Source organism: Solea senegalensis, linkage group LG4 (assembly GCF_019176455.1).
Source record: "Solea senegalensis isolate Sse05_10M linkage group LG4, IFAPA_SoseM_1, whole genome shotgun sequence".
Taxonomy (NCBI): domain Eukaryota; kingdom Metazoa; phylum Chordata; class Actinopteri; order Pleuronectiformes; family Soleidae; genus Solea; species Solea senegalensis.
The window spans coordinates 8,061,730-8,087,358 of record NC_058024.1 but is presented as its reverse complement, the minus strand read 5'-3'; the positions used below and the strand labels follow the sequence as shown (position 1 = coordinate 8,087,358).

General features: G+C 39.4%; 3 protein-coding genes across 5 annotated transcripts; 2 read left to right on the top strand and 1 right to left on the bottom strand.

The window, feature by feature from the left end:
* Window positions 1-3,610: 3,610 nt before the first annotated feature.
* Window positions 3,611-7,724, top strand: apof (apolipoprotein F). The gene is made up of 2 exons (XM_044023259.1): window positions 3,611-3,833; window positions 4,486-7,724. Exon 2 carries the CDS (start codon window positions 4,521-4,523, stop codon window positions 5,820-5,822), a length of 1,302 nt encoding a protein of 433 aa, XP_043879194.1. The 5' UTR covers window positions 3,611-3,833; window positions 4,486-4,520; the 3' UTR covers window positions 5,823-7,724.
* A 2,283-nt stretch (window positions 7,725-10,007) lies between these two features.
* On the top strand, window positions 10,008-20,185 carry stat2 (signal transducer and activator of transcription 2). Of its 2 annotated transcripts, XM_044023934.1 has the most exons (24): window positions 10,010-10,153; window positions 10,392-10,529; window positions 11,925-12,069; window positions 12,443-12,538; window positions 12,817-12,909; window positions 13,007-13,085; window positions 13,240-13,319; window positions 13,410-13,561; window positions 13,851-14,009; window positions 14,094-14,183; window positions 14,281-14,340; window positions 14,457-14,477; window positions 14,569-14,662; window positions 15,101-15,148; window positions 15,244-15,327; window positions 15,436-15,534; window positions 15,629-15,764; window positions 16,092-16,144; window positions 16,355-16,440; window positions 16,577-16,713; window positions 16,803-16,991; window positions 17,165-17,219; window positions 17,648-17,739; window positions 19,238-20,185. In XM_044023934.1, exons 2-24 carry the CDS (start codon window positions 10,399-10,401, stop codon window positions 19,429-19,431), a joined length of 2,373 nt encoding a protein of 790 aa, XP_043879869.1. In that variant the 5' UTR covers window positions 10,010-10,153; window positions 10,392-10,398; the 3' UTR covers window positions 19,432-20,185. The 2 variants fall into 2 exon arrangements, with proteins under 2 accessions (XP_043879870.1, XP_043879869.1); XM_044023935.1 differs by lacking the exon at window positions 17,648-17,739 and having other exon boundaries at window positions 10,008-10,153; window positions 19,238-19,366.
* A 79-nt stretch (window positions 20,186-20,264) lies between these two features.
* On the bottom strand, window positions 20,265-22,186 carry gpr84 (G protein-coupled receptor 84). Of its 2 annotated transcripts, XM_044023936.1 has the most exons (3): window positions 22,104-22,186; window positions 21,816-21,854; window positions 20,265-21,712 (listed from the first exon to the last, which is right to left on the bottom strand). In XM_044023936.1, exons 1-3 carry the CDS (start codon window positions 22,150-22,152, stop codon window positions 20,511-20,513), a joined length of 1,290 nt encoding a protein of 429 aa, XP_043879871.1. In that variant the 5' UTR covers window positions 22,153-22,186; the 3' UTR covers window positions 20,265-20,510. The 2 variants fall into 2 exon arrangements, with proteins under 2 accessions (XP_043879871.1, XP_043879872.1); XM_044023937.1 differs by lacking the exon at window positions 21,816-21,854.
* Window positions 22,187-25,629: the final 3,443 nt, after the last annotated feature.

The window sequence follows — 25,629 nt, the reverse complement described above, 5'->3', positions numbered from 1 at the left end:
ACCTTTTGAGCACCATGCATGTGCTCTTTATCACAGTAGGCCACATAACAGCAGTTACAGTAAAACACTGCATGTTTTTAAGAGCTGATTTTAAAGATATGTTGACTTTTACATACTTGTGAACGTCCTTCCTGATATGCTTGCAGGTTAATTACTGTTTGCTTCGATGTTTGGCTCAATCAGAAGTTTATTACGAAGCCTATACAACAGTTCTCCAATTAACCATCCTTCATTAAGGTTATAATGTGCAGTTTTTTTGAAACAGTATCGGGGGGGGGGGCATTCATTCATACCAACGGTCTTTGTGAAGGTTGCAGTTTGTGGTGTATTATTTTTACTTAGCTGGGCGGAGCAACCATGAAACCAGTTAATGCAACAACTCCAGAATTTCATTTGCTACTATCATGAAGGTGTGGCTTCCATGCCTTTCAGGTGACCTTATACCCTGTCTGGCCAAAAAAGTTGCCACCTAAAAAAAGGGTCACACACTCTAATAGCTCTGTGGTGGCCAATCCATGTGTGAAAAGGATGTCTCATTCTCCCTGAACCACTCATTCACAATTTGAGCCTGATGAATCCTAGCATTGTCATCTGCTACTTTTTCAGCAGCTCTGTAGTCTAAAACAGGGGCGGGCAACATTTTTCTTCCAGAGGGACTTTTGCACAATTAACGCTACTCCCATTTATTTATTTTTTAAAAGTAATCATAACTTTGACTCAACAATAAATAAGAAGATGTGACTTATAAACTCACATCCCAGGATGTCCATTATTATCCCAGTTGAATGTCTCATTATTAGGTACACCTGACTAAAATATCCATTCCTGTAATAAACTAGCTGATATAAATAATGTGAGCAAAATCATACACCCCTCTGGAATCTTATATTGTGATTTATATTATAATTTCTCCTAAAAACAAACTTGACTTTGTATGTTTGTTGTATGTAACACATGTTTCAAGACCATTTCCTCAGTCATTAGGACAAATCTGATCCAGTGGTGACAGCACCATCTTCATGACCAACACCTTCACAAGCACACATTCAGTTTTGCATCTTGTAAAGTGAGACTCTTGAAGCAGCAAAAACAAAAATAATGGCAGCTGGAACAACCTCCCACATTACTTACCACTAATACCAGATACTCACCACTGGGGTCCACACAAGAAACATGAAATACGAAACAAAGTAATCTACATTTAAAATAAATACAACATCCACAAATCTATCAATGTGTGCTTTATTTATATTGCACATTTCATACACAAAGGCAACGCAATGTGCTTTACATGAAACAAACATTTAACAGTAAGAATCGGAGAAATAAAATTAAAAACAATTTAGAAATAAAAACAAAAACAATTGTATAAAAAAAATTAGAAATAAAAACAAAATACAGAAGAATAGAAAAGGAGAAATAAAGTTAAATATAAGGTTGCAGCATAAATTATTGATTTGCTTCAAAATCATTCAAAGGACATACAGTGCAAATGAAAGATTAAAATTTAAAGTGCTTTGAGAGAGCTCAATCGTAAGCACAGGAGAAGAGAAGTGTTTTTATCTTGGATTTAAAAATGTTCAGAGTTCACAGTGGTAGCTTGTTCCAGTTGTGTGCAGCATAACAGCTGCTTCACCATGTTTAGTTTGAACTCTGGGCTCCACTATCTGACCTGAGTCAGTAGACCTCAGAGCCTTACTGGGTTTATATTCTACTAACATGTCATTCATGTATTTTGGACCTAAACCATTCAGTGATTTGTAGACCAGTAGCAGAACTTTAAAATCTATTCTATAGCTGACTGGGAGCCAGTGTTAAGACTTTAGAACTGGAGTAATGTGGTCTGATCTATAAAAGGAAGATTTTAGATGGTCTGTAGTTAGTTAACATGGAAGCATCTAGCGTTCTCTTTTTTAGGAGTGGCTTAATGGCAGCTACTTTTAGGGGTTTAGGAAATGTGCCTGATTGAAGTGAGCTATTTATTATATTGTTCACAATAGTTTTAAAAAAGTCTGATGGCTTTGTATCAAGACAGCATGTTGAAGTTTTTAGATGCTGAACTGTTTCCTCTATGGTTTTTTGGTCAACTGTTTTAAATTGTGACATCACAGTTGTGTGTGATTTTTTTTCACTGAAAAAGCAAGCAAATTAGCAAAAATAGAACTTTTGGATCACCTTTTAATAAAAAACAGAGATATTCAAAAGAGCTAAAATCACCTAATGTAATTTCCTTGCACTGAAATATAGATTTAAAGATGGCAGCAACTCTCCCACCTTTCTTACCAGTTCGACACTTGTTCATAAAACTGAAATTTGTTGGTGCTGCCTCATTAAGAATAGTACCGCAGCTACATTTAGTCAGCCATGTTTCACTGGGAAGTAAAAATCTAGATCATAGGTCATAGGATTCTCTTGAATCTTGAATCTTGAATAATGACATCATTTACTAACAGTGATTTGTTGACTAGTGATCTGATATTGAGTAGAGCTAACCTTGTGGAGATAATAGGAGACACTGGTATATTTCGAGGTTGACATGCTATACTTAATAAATTGGCAGATTTAATTGAACCCTTTTTATTTCTCACCAGTTTAGCCATTCAGACTCACAGATGATATGATTCAAAGGAGGTGGGGGGGCTTGGTGACTTTCAGGTGATGGTTTTTTCCTGCGTGGTGGAATGGGAGGGGCTGGACTAGGAGGGTGGTTGAGGGGAGAAAAAATGGGTCATCGGTAGAGTGATTTCATTTCCATATTGACCATTTACCTCCACATTGACTTCGAGTCACTGCATTTTCATCTCCGGTATTGCCATCTTCTATTATTGCCGTGGAAAAGGGAGGCATTTTGCTGCTAATTAGCTTAGCTTAGCTGAGCTCCTCAATCCCAGTCACTGTAGTGCAGGCTTGTGCTGCTGTTAGGCCACACTCACAAAGTAAAAGAGTTTAAATAATAGTGGTAGCCTTCAGATACTTTCATAAATTAAGCTCCCAGTGATATAGAAGTATCCAGGACCTGCTTTCCATAAATTTTGTAGCAGAAGGACAGAAAAATGGAATGGAAAAAATTGCAATTGCAATGGAAAAAAAGAAAAAAGAAAGTAAAGCGAAGAGCAAAAAGGAGAATAGACCTCCTCTCTTGAGGTACCCCACGAGGATGTTGAGGGCCGGATAAAGCTGGTTGGAGGGCCAAATCTGTCCCCGGGGCCGTACTTTGCCCATATGTGAGGGTTGTGTGCGTGTGTTCTTGTTTTTGTTACCTCTTTTCCTGGCATAGACACCAGCTTTGTTAGTAGTCAGTAGTCCAACCAGTAGTCCTCATTGACACCAAAACCTGGTCCTAATGAACCTCATTTCTGAGGAACTAGTTAAGTTTAGAGGATTTGAATTGTGGTTGTGCAAGGTTAGGTATAAGGCTTTGGTTAGGCTGTCCAAATGAATGTAAGTCGATGAAACTCTTTCGAAGGATAGCTGTGTGTGTGTGTGTGTGAGAGATGAATGTGGGGGTGCTTTGGGTAGCAGGGCAGACAAACAAGTCTGCTTGAGAACACATGGACTTTCCCCACGTGAATCAATATTCAAGCCCTGATCTCTCTGTTGTGCTATGAGGCCAACAAGAGGAGGCAGCTGAAAGGCAGATGAGACAGAGGACAGAGGACAGAGGGAGGGCTGTGGGATGTCATTTCAAAAAGGAGATTCTCATTGGAGGCAAAGAGAAAGAAGATTGTTATGCATGTTTTTAGTGCAAGAAGTGGGGTGAGTGTAGACGGAAATTGTACTATATTCTAAAGCCATCTTACTTGCACGTCAACTCCACATCGGCTTATTATAAGGTAGGTGATGCAATTAATTGTAGTTGCAGTTAGTGCATAGAAAATGTACAAACCTGTTCCAACTCATTGTCAAGGCTCCACATTGGGCTGCATCGCTCTTTCCTGCAATATTGTTTTGGATTTTAAGGTACCTGTACCAGTAAAATGGATAGTTTCACCTTTCAGGTAAGACTGCAAATTGTAACAAATTGAGGAGTCACACTATGGCGGGCACTGGTGATCTGTCCATGGTGTGACCCTGCCCATCGTACTATGTCAGCTGAGACTGGCACAGCACCCCCGCAACCCTCATGTGGAGGATAAAGCAGTAGAAAATGGATGGATGACTATGGCTGGTTTGTCCATCCAAAGCAGGGACCTTCCCTTAAGTACATATGTAAGAGATATTCTAAATCTATGAAAGCTGAAAACTTTTTGAAGCTGTTTGAAGCAAAACACTTATTATACACTATAACATATGCTTACAACAATTAAATAATCAGGTCACTACAAAATGTTCTGAAACAAATGATTTTGTGGTTACAGGAGAACTGGACCACAATCAGTTAATTTTTGTGAGAACAATTACTTAAAGCTAATAAATGCTGTGTTTTTAAAGTCAACATGCGATCACTTATTTTGCAATGTTTGCATGTGTTTCTTTATACTCTAGTGTTGGCTTTGGAAAAGACCTCCAGCAAAGGTGGAATGATGTTCATGAAGTTAAAATGGATGATTGTGATCCAGCTCCTGCTGAATGAACAAGGTTTGTGCAGGGCCCCACCTCCTCTCACTCAGAGGAATCCTTTGGTTTTGAACACTCATGTCAATGGAGTTTTGGAGGAATCTGACAAACAGGATCATCAGGCCTTCCTTGGCTCTCAGCTCAGCCTCTCATCTGCCAAAAAACATGACCCTGTATCAGTGGTTGTGGATGAAGAGAAGAGAGTCCAGTCTGCCCAACATGTGACATCAGGCCTCAGGGCAAGACTTCAGGGACAGATTCAAGATCATCTCCACATTCATGGGAACATCAGCTGTGAAGAGCTTCTGTCTGCCAGTACTGTGGATGACCCTTTGTCCTCTATGTTCCCCCAAGAGCTGCTGGGCCTCTCTCTAGTGCCAGTGTTGGTGGTAGCAGGATGCCCAAAGGAGGCACAAACCCTGGTGCTAAAGCTGTACAACTTACTGGGAGTGACGGATACAGAGGAGCTTCTGCTGGAGGTGCAGAGTTTAATAGAAAGGAGTCTGACTAAGTCAGCATCTGTATCACCAACAACATTTTCAGAGAGAGATCAAGCAGGGCACCACATAGAAGCTGTGATGTTCAACATCCAGCGGCTAGTGACAGCCGGAGAGGAAACCACCAAGCAGGAAAGTCACTGTGATGGTTGGACCAGGGTCAATGGAACAATGCTGGTGGGGACAAGTGTGGAGGGAAGCACAGGTGGACTGAAGGAGGCAGTAAACAGCTGTGAGGGACTGGGAGTCCTGTGTGCAGGTGTGACCAACAGAGGACCACTCACTCCAGGCATCATGTACCAGGCAGTGCTGCGGGAAGGCAGCCGTATTCTGCCGTCCAAATCCCCAGGCTCTGAATGTTGGATCCATCAATGTAATGCAGAGGAGTTTAGTTCAATCCCTGTTGCTTCAGCTCAGCGATTAAAGCGCAGCCCCCAGAGGAGCTGTATAAACAGAAATGAGCAGCGTGTGTACAATGTGGTAGAGTGGATCCCTGCAGTTAGCACCCTCTACAACCTGGGCACAGCGGTGTATTATGCCACTGTCAACTGTTCTGAAACAGCCAAGGAGAGAGCCATCCTCAGTGCTGTTGACCTGGGCACAGACGCTCTCATGATCGCCACAGGTGGGACTGCAGGTGTGGCAGGTTATGCTCTGGGTGCAGGGATGAAGACTGGTGTGAAAGCAGGGGTCAGGTATCTCCTTGACTCCATGAAACAGGAAGATGACATAATGGTGAACCAGTTCAGCTGGGAGGATGGCCAGTAGACTGAAGGACCATTCAGCTTCTGATGTTTTAATTAGTTCATAGTGAAAAAAAAAAAGACAAGGATCCATTTAGTTAGAGTAGCAAATTAGTTTACTAAATTTAAAAAAAGAGACTGGATGGCGATCCACAGATGTGTCAAGACTTTTCCGACTAAAAGCTGTAGTGCATAACTTTGAATATAAACAAATGTTAGATTCAAACCATTGTCAAATGAGATCACACTGTGCTGATTAAGCCAGCTCCACATGACTCTGTGACCCCTTTTACACCTGGCATTTGAATGCATTTTCTATGATCGGATATTGATCAGATAGTATGGACTCCCCTATCTTTTGAAGCAGGGACGGAAGTCGTCTTCGACAAGTGGAAAACCGGCGCTTTCACGTTAGCTGTGCTTGGAGCCACTAATATATTTCCACTCACGTAGTTGTTGTTGTGGGTGGAGCTAAGGTGTATTCACACCTGTACTTACAAGCGTTAGGCCAGGTCTAAAGGAGGCCTGTGTTTCTCAGTATAGCAGTGCTTTGTTCTTGCGGCACCTAGCGACATTCCCATGCTGCAAACAGGAATTGATTGTTTTTGTTTGATTGTTTTTGGCAACAGCAACATTGTGCTCGTCAACTTACAGTAAATGGCTGCAAACAGGTTGGACTGAAAACGAAATCACCCCAGACCAAAGTTTCACAAGTGAATTCTTCTGTTGAGATACACTGTTGTCTGACTGATGTCAGGTCAAAATGAGTACTTTGTTAGTCCCGCTGGGCAAATTCCTTTTCTGAATTTAACCCAAGGTTTCTTGCTCGATTAGAAACCTTCCTAAATCTTGGAGCAGCAGCAACCACTGAGCAGCGCCCGGTTACAAGTTCCCTTTCCACTTTCCATGGGCTGTCCCTTGTCACACGAACCAAACAGTGGCAAAATATTTACATTTTAAAATATGTTATGAACTGCAGTTTTAAAATATATTAGATATTAAATAACAACATATGAAATAATATCAAATCGAAATGATCAGAAACACATGTACAAATTTGTTCAACTGGAGTTCAATGTAAACTATTCACTGGGTGACGATAGTCAAGTTTAAAAAGAGGGTCCCGCTATTAAAAAAGTAATCAGTGGAATATCAGCATCTCAAAAATGTTTTCTTTGTTACTGTGCTCCCAAATCTAAATTTTACCTTCTTGACGAACATTTCAGTGATTTTCTCTTAATCTGTTTTTTTGTGAAGGAAAATAATCTAAGTAAAATTAAGTAAAGTGGATTATATTACACAAAACAGAAAATGACAAACTATATTGCAATCAGTCAAAAATCTAACCTCATAAACTTTAAATCTTTGCTTTTGGAAAAATATCTGTGTGTATAATCGGATTGGTAAAGATGCATCATTTTAAACAACAGACAAAGAACTGGTCTCAGGAAACTAAACCCTCAAACCTCAATACTACTATCCATGTATAGTTTCTTTTCTACAGCAGTGTATTACAGCCATATATAACAAAAGAAAAAAAAAGAAAACAAGCGTTGCAACACCCCAACAGCTGGGTTACATTTTCATTTCATTTTTTATTTGTTCCCATCATGCAATGCAAATTAAAAAAATACACAAATCACAATAAAGCATCACATTTTTTTTCCCTACACACTCTATGATTGAAAGGAAGCAGGAAGAAGAAAGTCTTGTGTAATCCTTCCCTTTTCTCATTACACAAATAAAAGGTAAATCTAGATGATGTGTGTGAGTCTCGGCTATTCAGCAATCACTAACATCAAAACAGGACAAAAATAAAACAGGAGAATAAATATTTATTCATATGACCTTGGTGTTCTTTCTGTTCACTTTTTTGATGAACTTAAGCTTTTTATTTGTCTCGCCTTGGTTCATAAATGTTACCTTCAGGAAACAACAACAACTTGTCCGGGGGAAAACTGTGATCATGCAGCAGGTTGGGTTGCGGCACGACAAGGTGGCCTTTATGGTTTTTTTTTTTTTATATGCCTCCTGCTGCCATCTATTGGACAAACTGTTGGTTAAAAATAAAAATAAAATAAATTAAATATGGTTAGAATTCCTGAAGTTAGTACTTATCTTGAAATTAGATATTGTGTCTCTGTGCAGGAGATAAAAGCAATGCAAATATGATTACACACGATACAAGAGGCATAAATCACAACAGGTTTAAGTCTTGAGTATCATTCAGATTACCAATACTGACATCAGTCCAATATGTTTCTTTGTTAATAACTGCATGAGTTATTGAAGATGGAAATGAATAAGCTGTTGATAACATAGTTCTGGTGAAGCCCAGCCTTTTCAAAAACACAATGCTCCAGCTGTGTAACAAATAATCACAGGTGTCATGGTCACTGCAGTGTGTAGACATGTGCTGAGTGAAGCATGAAATTAATGGTTTATGAATCATATCAGACTTTAATTAGGGCCAAAGCACTCACATAGTGGTGCAAGGACCTATTGGAATTCCCGGAATTAGTTTTTCTAATTCGTCTGAGCAGATTAATCATACCAACATAAAAATACAAACAAACATCTGGACATATCAAAAATGGATATTCTGCAAACGATCAATCTGCAAACGTTTTTGCAGATTCAAAATGCTGTGGCTACGGCAACCATCAGAAATTTGGCCAATTTTGACCATTCGCCACGAAACAGTAAGTGCCCTATACTTCACCATACATTGACCAGTTGGCTCAAAACGTGACAGTGATATAAGAGACACAGCGAGAAAACAACACATGAAAACTGCCAGCATATCACCACCTGCTGGCAGGGCGGTGGCTGCGAGAGCCCACAAAGTCTGCTATGCAGCAGATGATGATGCAATTCATGCTTCAAATTTGCTACAAATTTAATTTGCAGAAAAGTTGGGACACTCTAAAAAGACTAAAACATGTAATATGAATATTCATCTAAAACCTTTATTTAATAGATACAAAGACAAAGACAGAATTGCATTTTCAGTGATTCACAGACAAATGTAATTATATTTGTTAAACATAAACTTAAAACATGTAGAAACACACTCAAAGTCACATTAAAAAGATGATAATAATAATAATCATTTTGGAATCATATAAAATACTGCTCTTCAATGTAATGGGGACTGATTCCTACAACATAAACCCTCTTCTGCTGCAAACCTTTCTTGACCTTTCATGGTTCTTGACCCACCGATTTGCTCAACCAAGGAAAATAAATAAAAAGAATTAAAAATAAAAAGAAGACTCAAAGTGGTCACAATAAAAAAGACAATTATGTTGATACCAACTGTACCTACGCGAGAATGATACGGACTGAAACTGCATTACTATTGTGACGATCCACATGATGTGGTTTCAAACTGTCACACAACTGTACATTTTAATCCATGGAACAATTGATTCATTATGAAAATAGGGTTTATGGGGCCCACGAGCAACTGACTTAACATATTCTATATTTGTTCTCATATTCTCCTCATATTTTATTTGTTGAACAGATTTTGTCTTATTCTGAATCATTCTGACCATATTCTTATTCGTAATTTTTACGTTATTTATATGTCTATAACCCAGTTACTGGGCTTCTAGTCTATTGGACACTGATTATATAATAACCCAAATCTTAAATAAACCTAATGAAAGGAAATAAATAAATTAATAACTGTTAACAGTTTTAAAAGTAATATATGCTAATATATGCTTTGCAAACAATCCATATTTCAGTTGTTATTCTTGCATTAATAGCGTATGACATGTATTGTGTCATAAATACACAGGATTTGACGACATGTGTCTAGTTTTTTTCCGTCACTCCAGAGAGAACGACTCACAGGCTGCACGGTGCTACCCAGAGGGTTTAACACTTTCACAACGTCATTTCTTGGAAAATTTCTGTCTCGCAGCGCCGTAAGTTTCGTTTCTGCTAACCCGCCCCTCCAGTGAAGCTTGACGTGAGCAATGAACCAATAGCGTGCGTTCCTTGGAGTCCCATGTGACCAATCAGCTTTTAGTGCAGAGCTCACGAGGAAACTGTATGTCGCGGCAACAGACATTTCGGCTCCTTGGCCGGCGCCTGGCTTGTGTGGTAGAGCCAAAATGGCGCATGTGTTGAGCTTGCTGCGAGCGATTTGGGCGGGACATAAGATGCCCAATAAAAGAGAGCTAGACGCAAAGTCGACCAAGGAAATAATATTAACACGCCTGTTCTCCTTTCGCTGTTTTGTTTTTCCGTCATTGTCGTTTAGATTGTCACGCGACTGTCGGGTGTTAGCAATGTCCCTGTTGTAAATGAGACGTTAGCCGAGGCCTGACAGCATAACGTAAGGTGAGTAGATGTCAACGCAAATTTGACTTTGAATTATTTTACATAAAATCCCATCTCTGCTGAGTTGTCAACACAAAAGCAGATTCTGTTGCTATGTTGTGATATGAAGCAATAGTGAGCACTTACAGTCTGCACTTTACCCCCTTAACTGTTGACTTGTATGAAACCATCACATCCACACCCAATAGTTGTGGTAATATAAGCTCATATTATTTTCTGTCTGTGTTGCTGTGGTCAGACTCAGGATGGCTCTGTGGGACAGAGTGAGGCAGCTACCTGCTGCTTACCAGCAACAGCTGGACGAGCTCTATGACCGGGATGCTTTACCTATGGATGTTCGGCACTACCTGTCTGTGTGGATGGAGAACCAGGAGTGGTGAGGCAGCACTGTCTGCACCTCATATAAGTTATTGACTTATATGAAAACAGATAACAGACTGAAAACAGCATGCGTATATTCCTGTGCTCTACTTTTTTTCCCCAGCTTTTTTTGTAAAACGGTACATTCGAAAATTCATGGCTAAACATAATAATATTATAATTAAAAATATAAATAATTATATTTCATCATTAAAAAAATATAATTTTGGTTAAAGAGTTTCTAAATACTTGTGTATTAACCATTGCAGAAACATTAACAATTATTTTGATTATTACGAGGGCTGTTAATTTAGGGCAGCTGTGGCTGAAAGTGCTTGAATTTGACCTTGGAAAAGGAGTGTAATTCATACAAGAAGTAATTGGCAATGTTAAACACTCATCTGCCACTTCTTTCGGGATTATTTGTACCTAACATAGTGTCCAGTGTAATCTTCTGCAGCTGAAATCCAACTGCAGATATGGTCGTCTTCATACCATGGGTGTAAAGCCCCCTTTCCACTATATAGTACCGCCTCGGCTCGCCTCTACACGGTTTGGTTGTTTTTCCATTAGTATAGTACCTCTTCAACGTGGGCAGAGTCATCACAGCACGGCTGCATTAAACTGCTGTGACTTTGTTTTACACACGACACTCACTAACTAGTGACTGGTAAAGCAGTGTAGTGAATCTTTAGAATCAGTTAATTAAAAAGATTAGTTCAGTACTTCCTCCATGACCAGAGCACAGTCACTGAACTGAAATACAGTGGCAGGGTTTGTGATGTGGCTCGTCGCTCGCTATCGCAGGCTTTCAGCAGTGCTGTCGCTAAATACACCAGACTCCTCCGTTTAATTATGAAAGTTTAGATATTTCCTTGCTAAATTGGAGATTAACCCACATTTTCAGGATTGTTAAGTCTTTTTAACTGATCTACAGTTCAGCTTGGATTCTTGTGCCACTTCCTGTGACGGCACTCTGACCAATCAGTGGCCGGCAGTCTGACGATGTTACACATAGTATCAGCTCAGCTCACCTGTAACTTTGCCTCAGCAGGTACAAAAAAAGTGCCAGGTACTATCGCTAATGGAAAAGCAAAATAACGGCGCCATGCTGTGCCGAGGAGTTGGGTCAAGCTAGTGGAAACACGCCATCGAGTGCTTATTGAAATTACTGTTGTCTTTCTATGATGGCACATCACTCAAAGGGCCAGAACATGTCAACATTGATGCATGTCAGGACATCTGTACATGACAAGAAAGAAGGTGTACATACATACATATATATATATATATATATATATATATATATATATATATATATATATATATATATATACATATATACATACAAATAAAATCAATCACTTCAAACTCTTACTGACAAGTATCTTGTTTTCACTTTTTTCTCCAGGGAGCGAGCAGCTCGGGAACATGACTTGGCTGTGGTGCTGTTACAGGTCCTGCTGGAGAATCTAGATATCCAGCACAGCCGCTTTGTTCAGGAGGAGTCATTTCTAATGCAGCACAACATTAGGCGTTATAAACAGAACTTTCAGGTTTGTCTGAATAAGATGTATGGGGTCCGTTTGCAATTAGAAAACCACCTTTGAGTCATTGGTTGACTGGTTTCCACCCGGGTTCAATAACTACAATAACTATTTAAATGTTGAGTGATTCAGGATGCAAAAAAGTGAGTTTCATATATATTCCTTTTAAGAAAGGTCAGCTTCAAAACTTTCTGTAGGTATTTGAAAATAGCTTTGGTGACTACCATGACAAGATTGATGTGCGTTTTGCACAATTATCTAATATGACCTGTCAAAAAATACTACACATGTATAATACACTGAGCCTTACCTCCGAAACGAGAATTAAGGGCAATATATACTTTGCATTTAATTCTAACTTTACTTTACTGAACTCTGACAGAGATACCTGGAAGACCCATGTGACCTGGCGAGAACAATCCTCTGGTTTTTGGAAAAGGAAAAAGAAATCCTGCAAAGTGCTGAGCTGGCAGAACAGGTTTGCAGCAATGATCCCTTATGTATTGTTACATATCACACATGACACACCCTGTTTCCAATGAAGGATTCCATTTATAGCGCAATAACACCACATGCGACCACGTGTACTGAAAACAATATCCATTGTTCAGTTTGTGGGCTTAGAAAGGCAAAGATTTTCCAGTGCACACAGTGGTATTTTTTTTAACTGCCACTTGTCTCAAACTTCGGGTTTCTCATGTGAAAGACTTTAATATCTGTACCCGATCCTCCCAATTTTTTTCCCCCCACTCTCAGGTCCAGTTGTTGCAAGTAGAGCCTGAAATCATGGAGATTAACAGCCAGCAGGACCTTGAACGTAAAATGGCAGGCCTGAGGAATGAAGTTCAGGTACAGATAATGTTTTTATTTTTATATTGTTATCTTGTGCTTTGGTTGAAGTTAGTACAGTAATTCAGTTTCTGTCAATTTCTGTATTGCAAAATAGTGCATGGAACATACAATGATATGTTTGGAGGAGCAGCAAGATGAGTTTGATTTTAAATACCAAACCCACATGATGGAAGGTAAGCAGAAAAACAATTTCTGGTTATATTTGCATGCTCTCACATTGTTCACTGATGATTAGTAATAATGTGGTCTGAATCACAGTTTCATTTCTCCTTTGTTTTGGTCTTGTTATATGGAAACGTTGATCTCACTGTGGAAACTGTTATACAGCTGTGGTAGATGAGGCTGTGAAGAAAGCTCAAGTCCAAGTTCTTCAGTTACTTGTCAACAGACTGAATAATTCCAGAAAGGTATGGACCATCATTGTCTCAGGCAATTATATATATATGTTTTTTTTTTTAATTGAGTTATTATTTTCAAACATGTACATGCTTTGTTAGAGCACACTGTCAGACCTGAATAAGCTCCTGGACAGAGCAGAAGACCTGATTGACATATTGGTGAAAAAGGAGCTGGTTGAATGGCAGAGGAGGCTGCAGAAAGCCTGCATTGGCGCTCCAGACGATGTTTGCCTGGATCAGTTAGAGAAGTGGTATGACAGATTTAATTCTCTTACATTTAGCGGCAAAGTTATATTAATGGCAGGGGTGGAGGGAAAACCTGTATTTCTCTGGTATCTCTACATGATGTTCAGTAAGTCTAACACACCCAGGCTGTCTGCAGGAGGGTTACTTTTTGTGGCTGCCTCTGGTTTTCTTGTCTTATTTTTGCCATATTCCAACCATTTGCTGTTCACTAGTGTTATGCACTTGAAGTTCATGCATTTAAACATGGTTTTCCATGACTTGTGTCTCTTTTGCTCTTCTCCTTTTGTTTTGCAGGTTTACGTGTGTGGCAGTGTGTTTGTTCCAAGTGCGGGAGTTTCTTAGTAAACTGGAGGAGCTGGTCGGAAAAGTGTCCTATGAAGATGACCCTGTAAAGGCCAAGAGACCTGCATTGCAGAAGAGAGCAGACACCCTCTTGAGAGATTTACTCAAAAGGTCTCTCTCTAAGAGTTTGTAATGTTGTTTTGTTCGACTGTGGTTTTCCTGTTAAGCTCACTGATGTTTGTTTTTTTCTCAAAGTTCCTTTGTGGTTGAGACTCAGCCATCTATGCCTCAGGGTAAAGGCTCCCTTGTTCTGCGTACAAATATCCAGTTCTCTGTCAAGGCCAGGTCAGTCTGCTACTCCAGACTACCCTTATATTTACTTATGATGTCAGCTGTTGTCAAATCAAATCTTTTGTAACATAGCTTACACTAATATTTTCAGACTTCTTGTCAAGTTTCCTGAGCTGAACCACTTCATGAAAGTAACTGTATCCATGGAGAGGTAAGATTCCTTCTGCAGTTTTAATTCATTTCTTTCACTACACACAGAAAATGACCGTGCTCAAATCAAAAGAGTGTGATGTTTAACTCTGCTGTTTTTCTTCCATTTGAAATCAGGGAGACTCATCAGATCAAAGGGTGAGTATTTTACTTTATAAATAAAAGGATGTTTCCTGAAACTCTGTGTTTGGCATGAATTTTGTTTTGAATTATCCTGGTGTCGGTGTAGATATCGACGCTTTAATGTCCTGGGAACCACGACCAAGGCCTTGAACATGACAGAGAGTCAGAGTGGAGGCATGGTGGCTGACTTCAGACATCTGGTGAGAGATTATCATTTAAAAAAAAACAAAAAACCTTGTAATAATAATTACTGTATGTTAAACAAGCACTAAAACAAACTATTACCCCTTGCAGGTAATAATTTTGAATGGTAGTGAAGTCTAATGTATTTAAGTCAAGTGGAAATGTACTGTGCTTTATACACATTATATATATATATATATATATATATATATAATGGGATTCCTGGTATATCATTGTTTGTAAGGATTCATTTTTTGCAAATATTTATATTTTGTAAACTGATTTTTGGTAAAAAAAAAAACAACAAAAAAACTTCAATTTCATGTTTATGTTATGTCAGCAAAAACTATTTGTTGTGCCATCCTCAAGTTCATTTACTTGGAGGGTTTTAATGAAGGTCTTGATATAAATGGCAAATTGAGCAGACTTAATCAGTGAAATATTTTTGTCTGTAGACTCTTAAGGAGCAGAAGTCTGGTGGCAGCAGCAAAGGAATCAGTGATGTGAGTGTACAGAAGATTTCCATCTTTGTTTACAGCATGAAAGTTAGATTTTATAAAGATGTGGAAAACTGAATTTATTTTGTGTGTTGATGCAGATTTCTCTCACCGTCACAGAGGAGCTGCACATCATTTGCTTTCACACTGTGTTTGAGCTTAAAGGCTTCTCAGTTGAGCTGCAGGTGGTGTTTCTTTTTTTGTTATCAGGCTCATTTCATCAAGGAGTCGTTAACCTAACATATAATCTTTTATCACAGTGTAAATCATGTTGTTCCTTGTACAAAACTCAGGCCTCCTCCCTCCCAGTTGTTATCATCTCCAACTCTAGCCAGCAGCAGAGTGCCTGGGCGTCTGTCCTCTGGTTCAATATGATCAGTCAGGATACAAAGGTCAGAGGTTGTGATCAATAACGTGTGCACCAAGTAGAGCGCAGTAATCATAAGTGAATTTTCTATATATTGTCATGTGCTTGTGTTTGTACAGGACATCATGTTCTTTGCCAACTGTCCTGCAGCCTCCTGGCCGCAGTTTGGAGAGATGCTGAGCTGGCAGTTTCTCTCTGCCACTAAGCGTGGTCTGAATGACGCTCAGCTGGAAATGATTGCCGTCAAACTATTTGGTAAATTCTGGATATGTCTCCTGTCACTGCTGTGCTCAATTCAATTGAAAATAGTTGTTTATAGCATATTGTGGTCAACAATGTTGTTATTTTGTTATTCAGATTTTTAGGTGTGCAAGTGTCAAGCTTAAACTACAATCTGAAAACAGTGGCTGCATGTAACACTGTTTCTAGATATCCAGCAAGAAATATGGCTAGTTCACCTTGATTTGTCAGTTTATGATAAGGATGGCACTTTTTTTTTTCTGCATCCTTTTTGTTGTAATTTTTGTTGAAAATTAAATATATTTCATTTATTTTATATTGTTTTATTTTTTGACACTCCAGGAAAGCAGCTGAACTATGACAACTGCAAAGTGGCCTGGTCAAAATTCAGCAAAGTAAGTATGGTTCAAGGCATTCATCTTAATACCAACCACTCAATTTGAAATATTTTATAATAAGTTCATGTCCAATCCCTGTGAATCTATTGATATTTACACCATGTGCCTAGTGTTTAGCACTTAATCTACTCAACCTGCTAAACTTCAGTCTGTCTAAACTGTCTTACTCCAGTTTGTTTAATCATTATTTTCACCTTTTTGTTTCAGGAGAATAGCCCTGACACTTTCTGGGTGTGGTTTGATGGCATCCTGGTGATGGTGAAAACCTACCTTGAAGACCTGTGGAGGGACGGGTATGTTTGTCATACACAATTATTTCTGGGGTTAAAGACAGGAGACTGTTGTCTCCTGTCTGAACATTCTTCTTTGGAAATTGGAGATGTTTCTTGTTTAAATAAAGAAACAAATTTATTTGTACACGTGTTGTAGACTCATCATGGGCTTTGTGAGCAAAGGCAAAGAGAAGTCTCTTCTGAAGAGAAAACAAAGAGGAACTTTCCTGCTGCGCTTCAGTGAAAGTGTCATTGGAGGAATAACTTTCTCTTGGGTAGAAACAACTGAAAATGGTGAGATGATTTCTTTTATAATTCTTTAACTAAAACATTATGTTACGTCTGGTGAGTCAAACTAAATGATTGTTCTTTGTCCACCTCAGGTCAGCCAGATGTAAAGACAGTCCAGCCTTTCACCAAAGTTGACCTAATCCAGATTCCCTTCCATGAAATTATTAGGAATTTCCAGATTTTAGAAGCTGATAATATCCCAGAAAATCCTCTGCTGTATCTATATCCAAACACCCCTAAAGACAATGCTTTTGGGAAATACTACTCTGACAGGACCGGAGGTAAGTGTTTCAGTTGTGTTTGCAGATGCATTTTGGTTACTTAATGGTTTTTGTAAAAAGCAACATTTAGTTAATTTAAATCCACTGAGAGTATTGATGAGACAAATCTGCTAATTCCGAGTGTTAAGGACATATATGTCATATTAAATCACCTCTAAATCTTTCTCTTCCAGATGATAGTCCTTACATCAAGTACATCAAAACCAAACTAATGTTTGTTTCAAAGGAGTAAGTATAAACTAATTTTTTTGTTTCTTTCCTTTTTAATCAGAGCATAAGATTCCAGAGAGGTTATCACATAAGTTATATAAGGTTTAATAAAAGTGCAACTTCCATTTTTGAGAACACAGAAGCAACAGAATCCTAACACATCACATCTCATTGCTGGACAGCGTCTACTCACAGCAGTGGACTGTCTGCATGAGACCGAGAGTGTTTTGCATGAGTGTTTTGGGACTGAGCTCATTGGCCATAAGTAATTCAGTCTCTTGCTTCCATCAGGGGATTTTTCACACAAACAAAATTTGTTTTAAAAAGTGTTATTTATATTCTTACATCCAAAATGCGCTCAGTTCATCTAGGTGGCATAATCATGGCCTTTTTACAGTATGTCATGAGCAACTGGTTGTAATGACTGTTTGTGATTGGTCGTGTAGGAACACACTGGAGGCTAGGCCATCCATGTCCTCTGATATGGCACTGGGCGATTGCCTGGAGCCAGTCAATGGCCTGTGTGAAGAGGCAGCTGGTGAGTCATGGCTGCCCTCGCTGTTCCATCCAGCTGAAAAACCATCAGTCAAACAAATTACTCCTCTCCCTTCATCACAGAGCTCTGTGTCACAATATCTCTCTTACCACCAATGACTGTATGTAAACATGGACGACAACACCATAAACTGCATCCAAAAAGTAGACACAGTCTTCTGGTTTGCCGTGACAGACAACCAGGAAATGAGAATATATGAAATAGTCACCAGGGGGCATCTTTACTGAATGAAAGTCAATAAGCCTGCTTCTCACTTGAATCTTAACTCTTGGAACACAAAACATCTTGACTGCTTTTTTCCATTACTACATTTAAACATACAGAGGGTATGAGAACGTGCAACATAGAGTTTCTAATATCCTTTTTTCACCACAACCTAGGGATTCTGATGAAAAGAAAAAAAAAGATTCAATCAACTATATAAACACACCTGAGCATAAAAGGAATCATAACTTTGACTCAACAACACATGAGAAGACGAAAAAGACGAAAGAAAATTCACATTTTTATGGGTGACGTCATGACCAGGTAACACTTGGACATGACGGTTTTCCCAAAAGTGAAGCCCAAACGTCTCGTACGCCCCCTGCTGGCTGCTTGCAGTACAGGTCATAAACCCTCCATCGTTCATGTTAATAAATGAGACAAAATCAAAATCGCAACACGGTATTTCCAAAGGACGGATGGAGCCTGTCACACAGATAGGTTGGTCAGGCGGTGAGAGCAGCAGCACCTGTATGCAGTGGACAGTGTGAGGAAGTGGAAAACATGTCGTCCATCTTTATATACTGTGATTGGATTTAGTCCTTGTGGTGTAAAGTCTGTTGAAAACTCTCTAGAAGACAGTTCAACTTGTACCTTGATGGGGCTGCTGGCTGCTTCTGCTGCATGCACATGTACTGCAGTCTGCTCTGCTGAATACAACAGGTGTCAATGTGATCTGGTTCAACAGATTCTACCTTCTGTTGCTTGTTGTTTCTAATCTAACTCAAATTTGCCTTTTTGTTTGTTATATCTTTATAAACATGAATGAATTCTGGTCACCATTTTACAGAACCAGACTCTCTGCTTACAGTCGCTTACAGAAACAGCTAAGCTAATCAGATTGTCACATATTTGTGAGTGGTTTTGTGCTAATCATCTAACTTTGTCCTACTAATTGATAAGGCATGTATGCAATGTTACATAATATCACAGTATTGAAATTGTTGAAATATTGCATGATTTGAACACACTGAAAAGAAATTATGAGCATGAAAATTAAAACATCACCAATTGTAACTGTGTTGCAAAATATAAAATCACATTCTACTGTTCTCTGCGCTCTTGAAGAAACATTTTGTAGTTTTCTCTTTTGGCTGTGGAAACTGACTCTTTTTCACTTTCATTTCCCCTAGTGAAAGCTACCATACCACCAACACAACCAAGGCAGCACAGTCATCAACCTTCTTTTGTTTTTTGTCTTTGTCTTTCCTGTCAGAACAAAACGGCGAACCTCAACTCCCGGATTGTGTTGTGGAACCCCATCAATTTGATCCTAGGTTGTCTGATGCTGCCCCACCGGAGGATTTACTGATGTATCTCAACAACCCAAACCTCTTGGAAGACTCTAACATCTTTGAAGATGAAATGGGTGATTTCAGTCTTCAAGAATTGATTGGTCTGAACTCATAACCCTGTGGAAGCATTTCCAACAGAAGCATCTGTATTATACTTGTACCACTCACTGTCCACTTCACTCTCAACAACTGTGCTCACATCATAACATCTGTCACAGCTCTGCAGTGTGCATTGTGACGCTTAACAGAATAATTTGCTTCAAACACAACACAAACGGCCCCTTTCACAATCCTGTAGTGAATATTTAAAAACAGCTCTAACCTTTATAATTTATTTTTATAGTGTTAATTTTTTTTTTTTAATGATTCTGTGACTATTTGAAGACCAAAATAAATATATGAATGAGTTGGAGTCATTCACTCCCAATAGTTTACCAGGTATCAGATAAAAGATCACTTACACAATAGATATTGATGAGGAATTATAAAAAAAGGTTTGAAGGTGCTTGTGGTTTAAATGTCCCAAAAACAGCTTGTTGTAAAACTACAAAACCATGTTAATTCCTCATTAACATGCTCATTTAACCGGAATTCAAGTTTTTTGTATTGAAATGACCAGTTAATGTACTGTTATTCACTTGAACACGGCAAATTACCATAAGAAATTGTACATTGCAAAGTAGAATTTATTTCATACGTGAACAAGCAAGTAACAATGTAAAACATGCCAACAATCATCCAAAACATCCAGTCCTAGAGTCTAATGTACATATAAAAGGCTTTTTGTAAGGTTTAAAGCAATGATTCACTTATGCAAACATACTTACGTGTAATATTCAATTTTTATCAATAAACCCTCCTAAATGTGACACGCTGGACCTTTAATGCAGCAGTTGTTGAATGTAAAGTTAATAATTAATTTTTAACTTGCTCTTTAACTTTGTTTACTTTATTATCATGCGTCAGGTCCCTCTGCCTTACTCCTGTCACTTTCTATTGACAAGTACAATGCCCATTTAAGGTGAATCTGTGTTTGTTATTTTATTTATTTATTTTACCCTAAATGCAATGCAGAAAGGCCCTTGTTCCGTTTCGTGACCCAGAACTGGGGTGTTTTTGCTGCAATGGCAACAGTGCTAACCACTACACCAACCGCGTGGCCCTATATCAGCTCTGTGCTTGTGTCTCATGAAGTCAGGCTCTCAGAGCCGTGAAGGGCGCAGCGGCCCGCGTGAGCAGCAAATGATAGGCCTGTCGAAACTGTCGGTTCATGACAGCATAGAGCACGGGGTTGATACAGCTGTTGACCCAGGTGAGGTTTGCACAGAACATGTGCAGTACCTGTGGGGCACGGTTGTGTTTGTCAACTATGTTGAGCAACAGGAAGGGAATGAAGCAGCCCACGAAACACAGAAACACAGTAAAGCACATGCAGGTTACACGCTTATATTCACCATCATCTCCGGAGGTCGCTGACTTGCCAGAAGATGCTGCAGTTGTTGATGAAGTTGGTGCAAAGATGGTATCAGGCTGATACCCGTCAGTTGCTGATGAACTCAGAGCAGTGGCAGGGCTCTGGTTAAACTGGGAGGTTCTCTCGGAGGTGACCTCATTCTGATTTTGTGCTGTATCTGCCTGGCTGCTCATCTCACAGCTATATGTGTTCCCCGTGCCACTCTCTACACCACTGTCATCCTTCCCTTTTCCTGAAAAAGCTGGTTTCCTCCTGTGGCGATGCAGAGCCTGTGAGGCAACCTGGACACGTTTGTAAATGCGCACGTAAAATGCACCAACACAGCCCAGGCCAACAAAAAAGTAGAAAAAGAGCAGGATTGTGGTGTAGGGTCGTCCCCTACTGCGATGGAAGCTGCATGTGCACACCTGCGGCACAAACACAAAAACAGGCCAGAGTGGACCAAAACTGGCCAGCCCCAGTGCCCATGATGAGAACAGGAGTAAAATTAGACCACGATCAGAGAAAACACGATCAAACACCATCCGTTTTGCGACCAGGAGATATCTGCTCCCTGCCACCAGGCAAAGGGTGATAATGGACACAGAGTTGGAGAGGAACAGGAGCAAGCCGAAGAGGCTGCACCAGAGCTGACCACTGCGCCACCTGAGGTGAAGATAGGAGTCAACAGAGATGGGTTGCAATATGAGGCAGTACAGGAAGTCAGCTACAGCCAGGTTGACGATCAGCACATTAAAGCGTGTCCTCAGTCGTGGGTCTAAGGTGAAGGCCAGGATAGTCATCATGTTCCCCACAGTACCAGTGACCGTCACGGCACATCCCCACAGCACAGCAAAGTACCTGTAGCCTACGACTGAAGGACTGTAGCAGGAGAAGAGATCCTCCTCTGTTTGGTTGGTGTGGTTCAGCAGCATTCTGTCACCTAACAGGAATTAGAACACAGATGAACTGTTCTGTAGCGTGCACATGGAAGGTTATTTAGAATGTTCAAAGAGAAAGTCACTTCACAGTGCCTCATACCACACCTTGCAAAGAGGATGTCACAGGTTTATAGTTCACACTTCCTGTTGCACACAAAGCTATGTTTAATTAAGTATATTTTCCAGAAAGCAAATATCAATACTATATTCCTTAATGAAACAATAAATTGAACACTTTTTTTACAGTATAATCTGCAATAAGTCAAATTTTTGTTGCTCAGCAACAGACAAAACATGATTCAAAACAAGATTTCAAACAAATATTATTTATTTACCATGAAGCCAAATAATAAAAATCTCTCTTTTAATCCACATTAGTCATCATTCTCTTACCTGTGAGCTGAAGATGTTGGCCAGTCTTCATCATTGCATCAGCTGTCATTCTCCGCAGTGGTCTTACACTCTGACTCTCTTACTTCCTGTTAATATGTGTGGTACATTACCCGTCGCTTCTCTACAATCATATGGCAAGAGGTGGGGTTTTTCCATTTTAAGTCCATCCTGCAATTGTACAGAAATACACAATACAAAATATTTAGTGGTATATAAACTACATAAAAAAAATTGTGTCTTTCATACAACGTAAGTGCAGTATATTGATGGTGATATACATTTCATGGTGGTTTAAAGAAATACCCATATACCCGTAATACCCGTTTTTCTTTTACTATGTTTTTTGCTGCTCTTATTACTATAATTAAATAACTATATTTTAAAAAACTTATTGTGCTATTTCTTAGTTACTAGTTATAGCTTTTCTAACTTGTGCAAGTTCATTCTTCTTTCTTTTGTCTTCTTGTTTCTTTGTTTAAGAGAGGAGAGGTCCTTTGCCTGTTACTTCTTGACCTCTCCTGGCACATTTTAATACCTTTTTTTTCCCTTCTGGATGTAATGCTATTTGTGTGTGCAGAATAATAACAATAATAGTAATAATAATGATAATAATAACAACAATAATAATAATAAAAACTGCCAGTGAAACATTCTTTTTGGGTCCTAAGAAAAAATGCAACTACTATACTATACTGTATGTGAATTGAACCAATGTATAGATTAAAACACTTAAAACAGAAGCAGTGGACAGTCAGATAAAGAGTCATATGTTGTTATTTTGTCGGTTGTGTATGAGTAAATCATGATCTTTACTTAATAGAAGCTTTTGTATCAGTTCCTCTTCACCTCATTGAGAGATAATGAAGAGATTATGAGGTGATGAGGGGAACATGGCAGAGGAGGAAGCATAAACATCTTTTTTAAGGAACCTCAAAATATTAAAAGATTACAATATAAAATAAAAAATATAGTTCCACCGCCTTAATCGTTTCATAGTTGGAAAGACAAATGTTTGAAACAATACTGTTGTGTTGTGTTCATGTTTTTTTTATATACCCTGCTTTACCACTTAGTGGCAGTAATGTTCACATTTTGGTTCCTTAAACTGCAAAAGAAGAACTATAGCGTTGGTCTGTGTTCAGAGGTTAGGTCGTCAGCACCTGCAGATGCAGGGCAGAGAATTCAGAGTAAACAGATTGACTTTCCCTGCAGACATGCAGGGAACACAACTAGATCAAATTCAAACTCAGCCAAAGAACATAAAGGAACCCGTCAGTAGACACACGGTAAGAGATATTACAACAAATGAGGGAATGATGACAGCTGGGGAAAAGTCCACAGAGCCACTTCAGATGCAGATCATGTCATGCTTGATTTCTAAAATCAAGACATGACATGAACAACAGAACAGTGTAAATCATCTATCATGACATCACAACAAGCAAATAAAACACCTCACCCATGTGTACTTGCTATCCCTGCTGTTGACACTTGACAGAGCTGCAAATACAATGTGTGTACAGTGAAGATATTTGCACACATGACAATCTGAGTTCATGTAGCAGCAGCAACAGCAACAGCAGCAGGTGAACATTGGTGTTAGCATTTAGCAGCAAATGGCGTGGCAGTGGACATTTAGTTGCGTAAATGCCAACTGCAGGATTTGGGCCCTCATTTGGTTTCCATATCAGAGCTCATGTAAAGATGTTAAGCAGGTTTTAGGAGCTCAAAGCCGACTTCCTCCTCCAAAGGCTGGTGAATGTGGAGAAGCAGACAGTCGGCCTGTTGATTGTTGTTTCATGACAACATAGCTCATCATAGGCCTGATGCAGCACCTGTTGTATTTGCCAGCTATGTTGTACAACCTTATCTTCTGAGGCTGCAGGCTGAGATTGAGCGACTACAGTGTTGGCTGCAGCAGAGAGTCTGTGTCGCCGAACATCTGGCTTTCCATTCAGACGAGCTAAACCGATTAGAGCAGCCACACTGCTTGTGTGTCTCATCTATTTTTTCCGACGGCAGATTGCATTTCATAGAAAATAAGACGGTGAAAATTGTTTATTTTACCTTTACCTTTGCATATGTTCCTGTTTCAAAGTAAAAGCACTCTTGTGTTTCAGCTCCCTGAATCCATTGCCTTTTTTTCCCAACAAAGTTTAATTGTGCAGCTTCATTGTGAAAAGTTTAATACAGAGGAGGATTTAGAGCAGGGGTTGGTGAGTAAATGTAGTTATTATTCTAAGCAACTGAATAGCAGGCCAAAACATTGTGTCTTCTAATTGTTCTTCAAACCAAGTTTTTTTTCCCTACTAACCCTATTTCTTCTAATTTAAACTATTCATTATTGTACAAAATTGGCAAGTAACTTGAATTCCCCACTGTGCTTTGACTCAGTGCATCTTTCTCAGTGACTCAGTGCATCATCAAAAAAACATAAAAAATGAATGACAGATTTTTAATTAAACTACCTGGTTAGATATAAATGCTGCTGGGCCAGTTTTGGCCCATGGGCTGCCGGTTGCTGACTACAATTTTGTTGAGTCTTTAAGTATATTTTATAATTTTCCAATCAAACCCAATGTAAGACACAGTGCGGCTGGACTTTGGGTAGATTGAGGGGACTTTTTGAAGGTGATCATATCCTTATTTTGTGCTATATTAATTTACCTCATCTCACAGCTACACGTGTTGGATCCTGCCACTGTCCACCACTGCCATCTGATCTTTTTCCCTGAAAAAAGATGTTTCTTCCTGGACAGGTGAAGCAAAGCAGAGCGTGGAAAACTCTAAAGAGCAGGTAAAATGCACCAACACAGCCAACAACTTTGTTAGAACAATGAAAAAGTCGGCCCCTGGTATGATGGAAGCTGTAAGTTCAGGCCAAGAACAGAACAGGCCATCATGGGCCTAAGCTGGCCAGGTCTTGGTTATAATGGAGACTCGGAGAGGAAGAGGAGCAGGCTTAAGATGTTGCACCAGAGATGGGCTGCAGCACGAGGTAGTACAGAAGATTAGCTGAGGCTAAGTTGACGACACATTGAAGGAAGTCCTCAGTCATGGGTTTAAGGTAAAGGGCAGATCAAGTTTCCCTCAGTGCCAGTGATGGTACTGCACATCCTCACAGTGCAGCAAAGAACCGTTAGCTGATGACTGAAGGACTGTAAGTGTTTGTGTGGTTTTCATCAGCAGTGTATCATCCATAATGTTGCATTACCGCATTCTTATGGATCCCGACTTTCTGCTTCTATCTAGAAGACAGATCAACTGATTTTAGTGCTTTTGTCAATGAGTGGTTGCCTTTGACATTTCCTGTGTTGTGTATTCCATGTCTCATGTCCCTGAGGTCAGTGTTGTGGCAAAAAAGAGGGAGAGTTGCTGGCTTTACTGTGAGGATGTTTCACTGTCTGAGCTGATCATGGTGCACCTGTTCTTAATTCACTTTGAGACGACAGCTATTGGATTAACAATAACTTTGTCGCCATCTGATCCGGACCCTGTGGTTTGATAAAATAAACGCACCCCAACA

What these genes read in the sequence shown, in the direction of transcription:
- apof (XM_044023259.1), top strand. Translation starts at nt 4,521, where the DNA reads ATGATGTTCATGAAGTTAAAATGGATGATTGTGATCCAGCTCCTGCTG.
- stat2 (XM_044023934.1), top strand. Translation starts at nt 10,399, where the DNA reads ATGGCTCTGTGGGACAGAGTGAGGCAGCTACCTGCTGCTTACCAGCAA. An exon ending in CAGTTCTCTGTCAAGGCCAG is followed by an intron (nt 14,184 to 14,280) that starts GTCAGTCTGCTA and finishes TAATATTTTCAG; the next exon opens with ACTTCTTGTCAAGTTTCCTG. An exon ending in GAAGACCTGTGGAGGGACGG is followed by an intron (nt 16,441 to 16,576) that starts GTATGTTTGTCA and finishes CACGTGTTGTAG; the next exon opens with ACTCATCATGGGCTTTGTGA.
- gpr84 (XM_044023936.1), bottom strand. Translation starts at nt 22,152, where the DNA reads ATGACAGCTGATGCAATGATGAAGACTGGCCAACATCTTCAGCTCACA. An exon ending in CCAACATCTTCAGCTCACAG is followed by an intron (nt 21,855 to 22,103) that starts GTAAGAGAATGA and finishes TGTGTGCAACAG; the next exon opens with GAAGTGTGAACTATAAACCT. An exon ending in TGTGACATCCTCTTTGCAAG is followed by an intron (nt 21,713 to 21,815) that starts GTGTGGTATGAG and finishes AATTCCTGTTAG; the next exon opens with GTGACAGAATGCTGCTGAAC.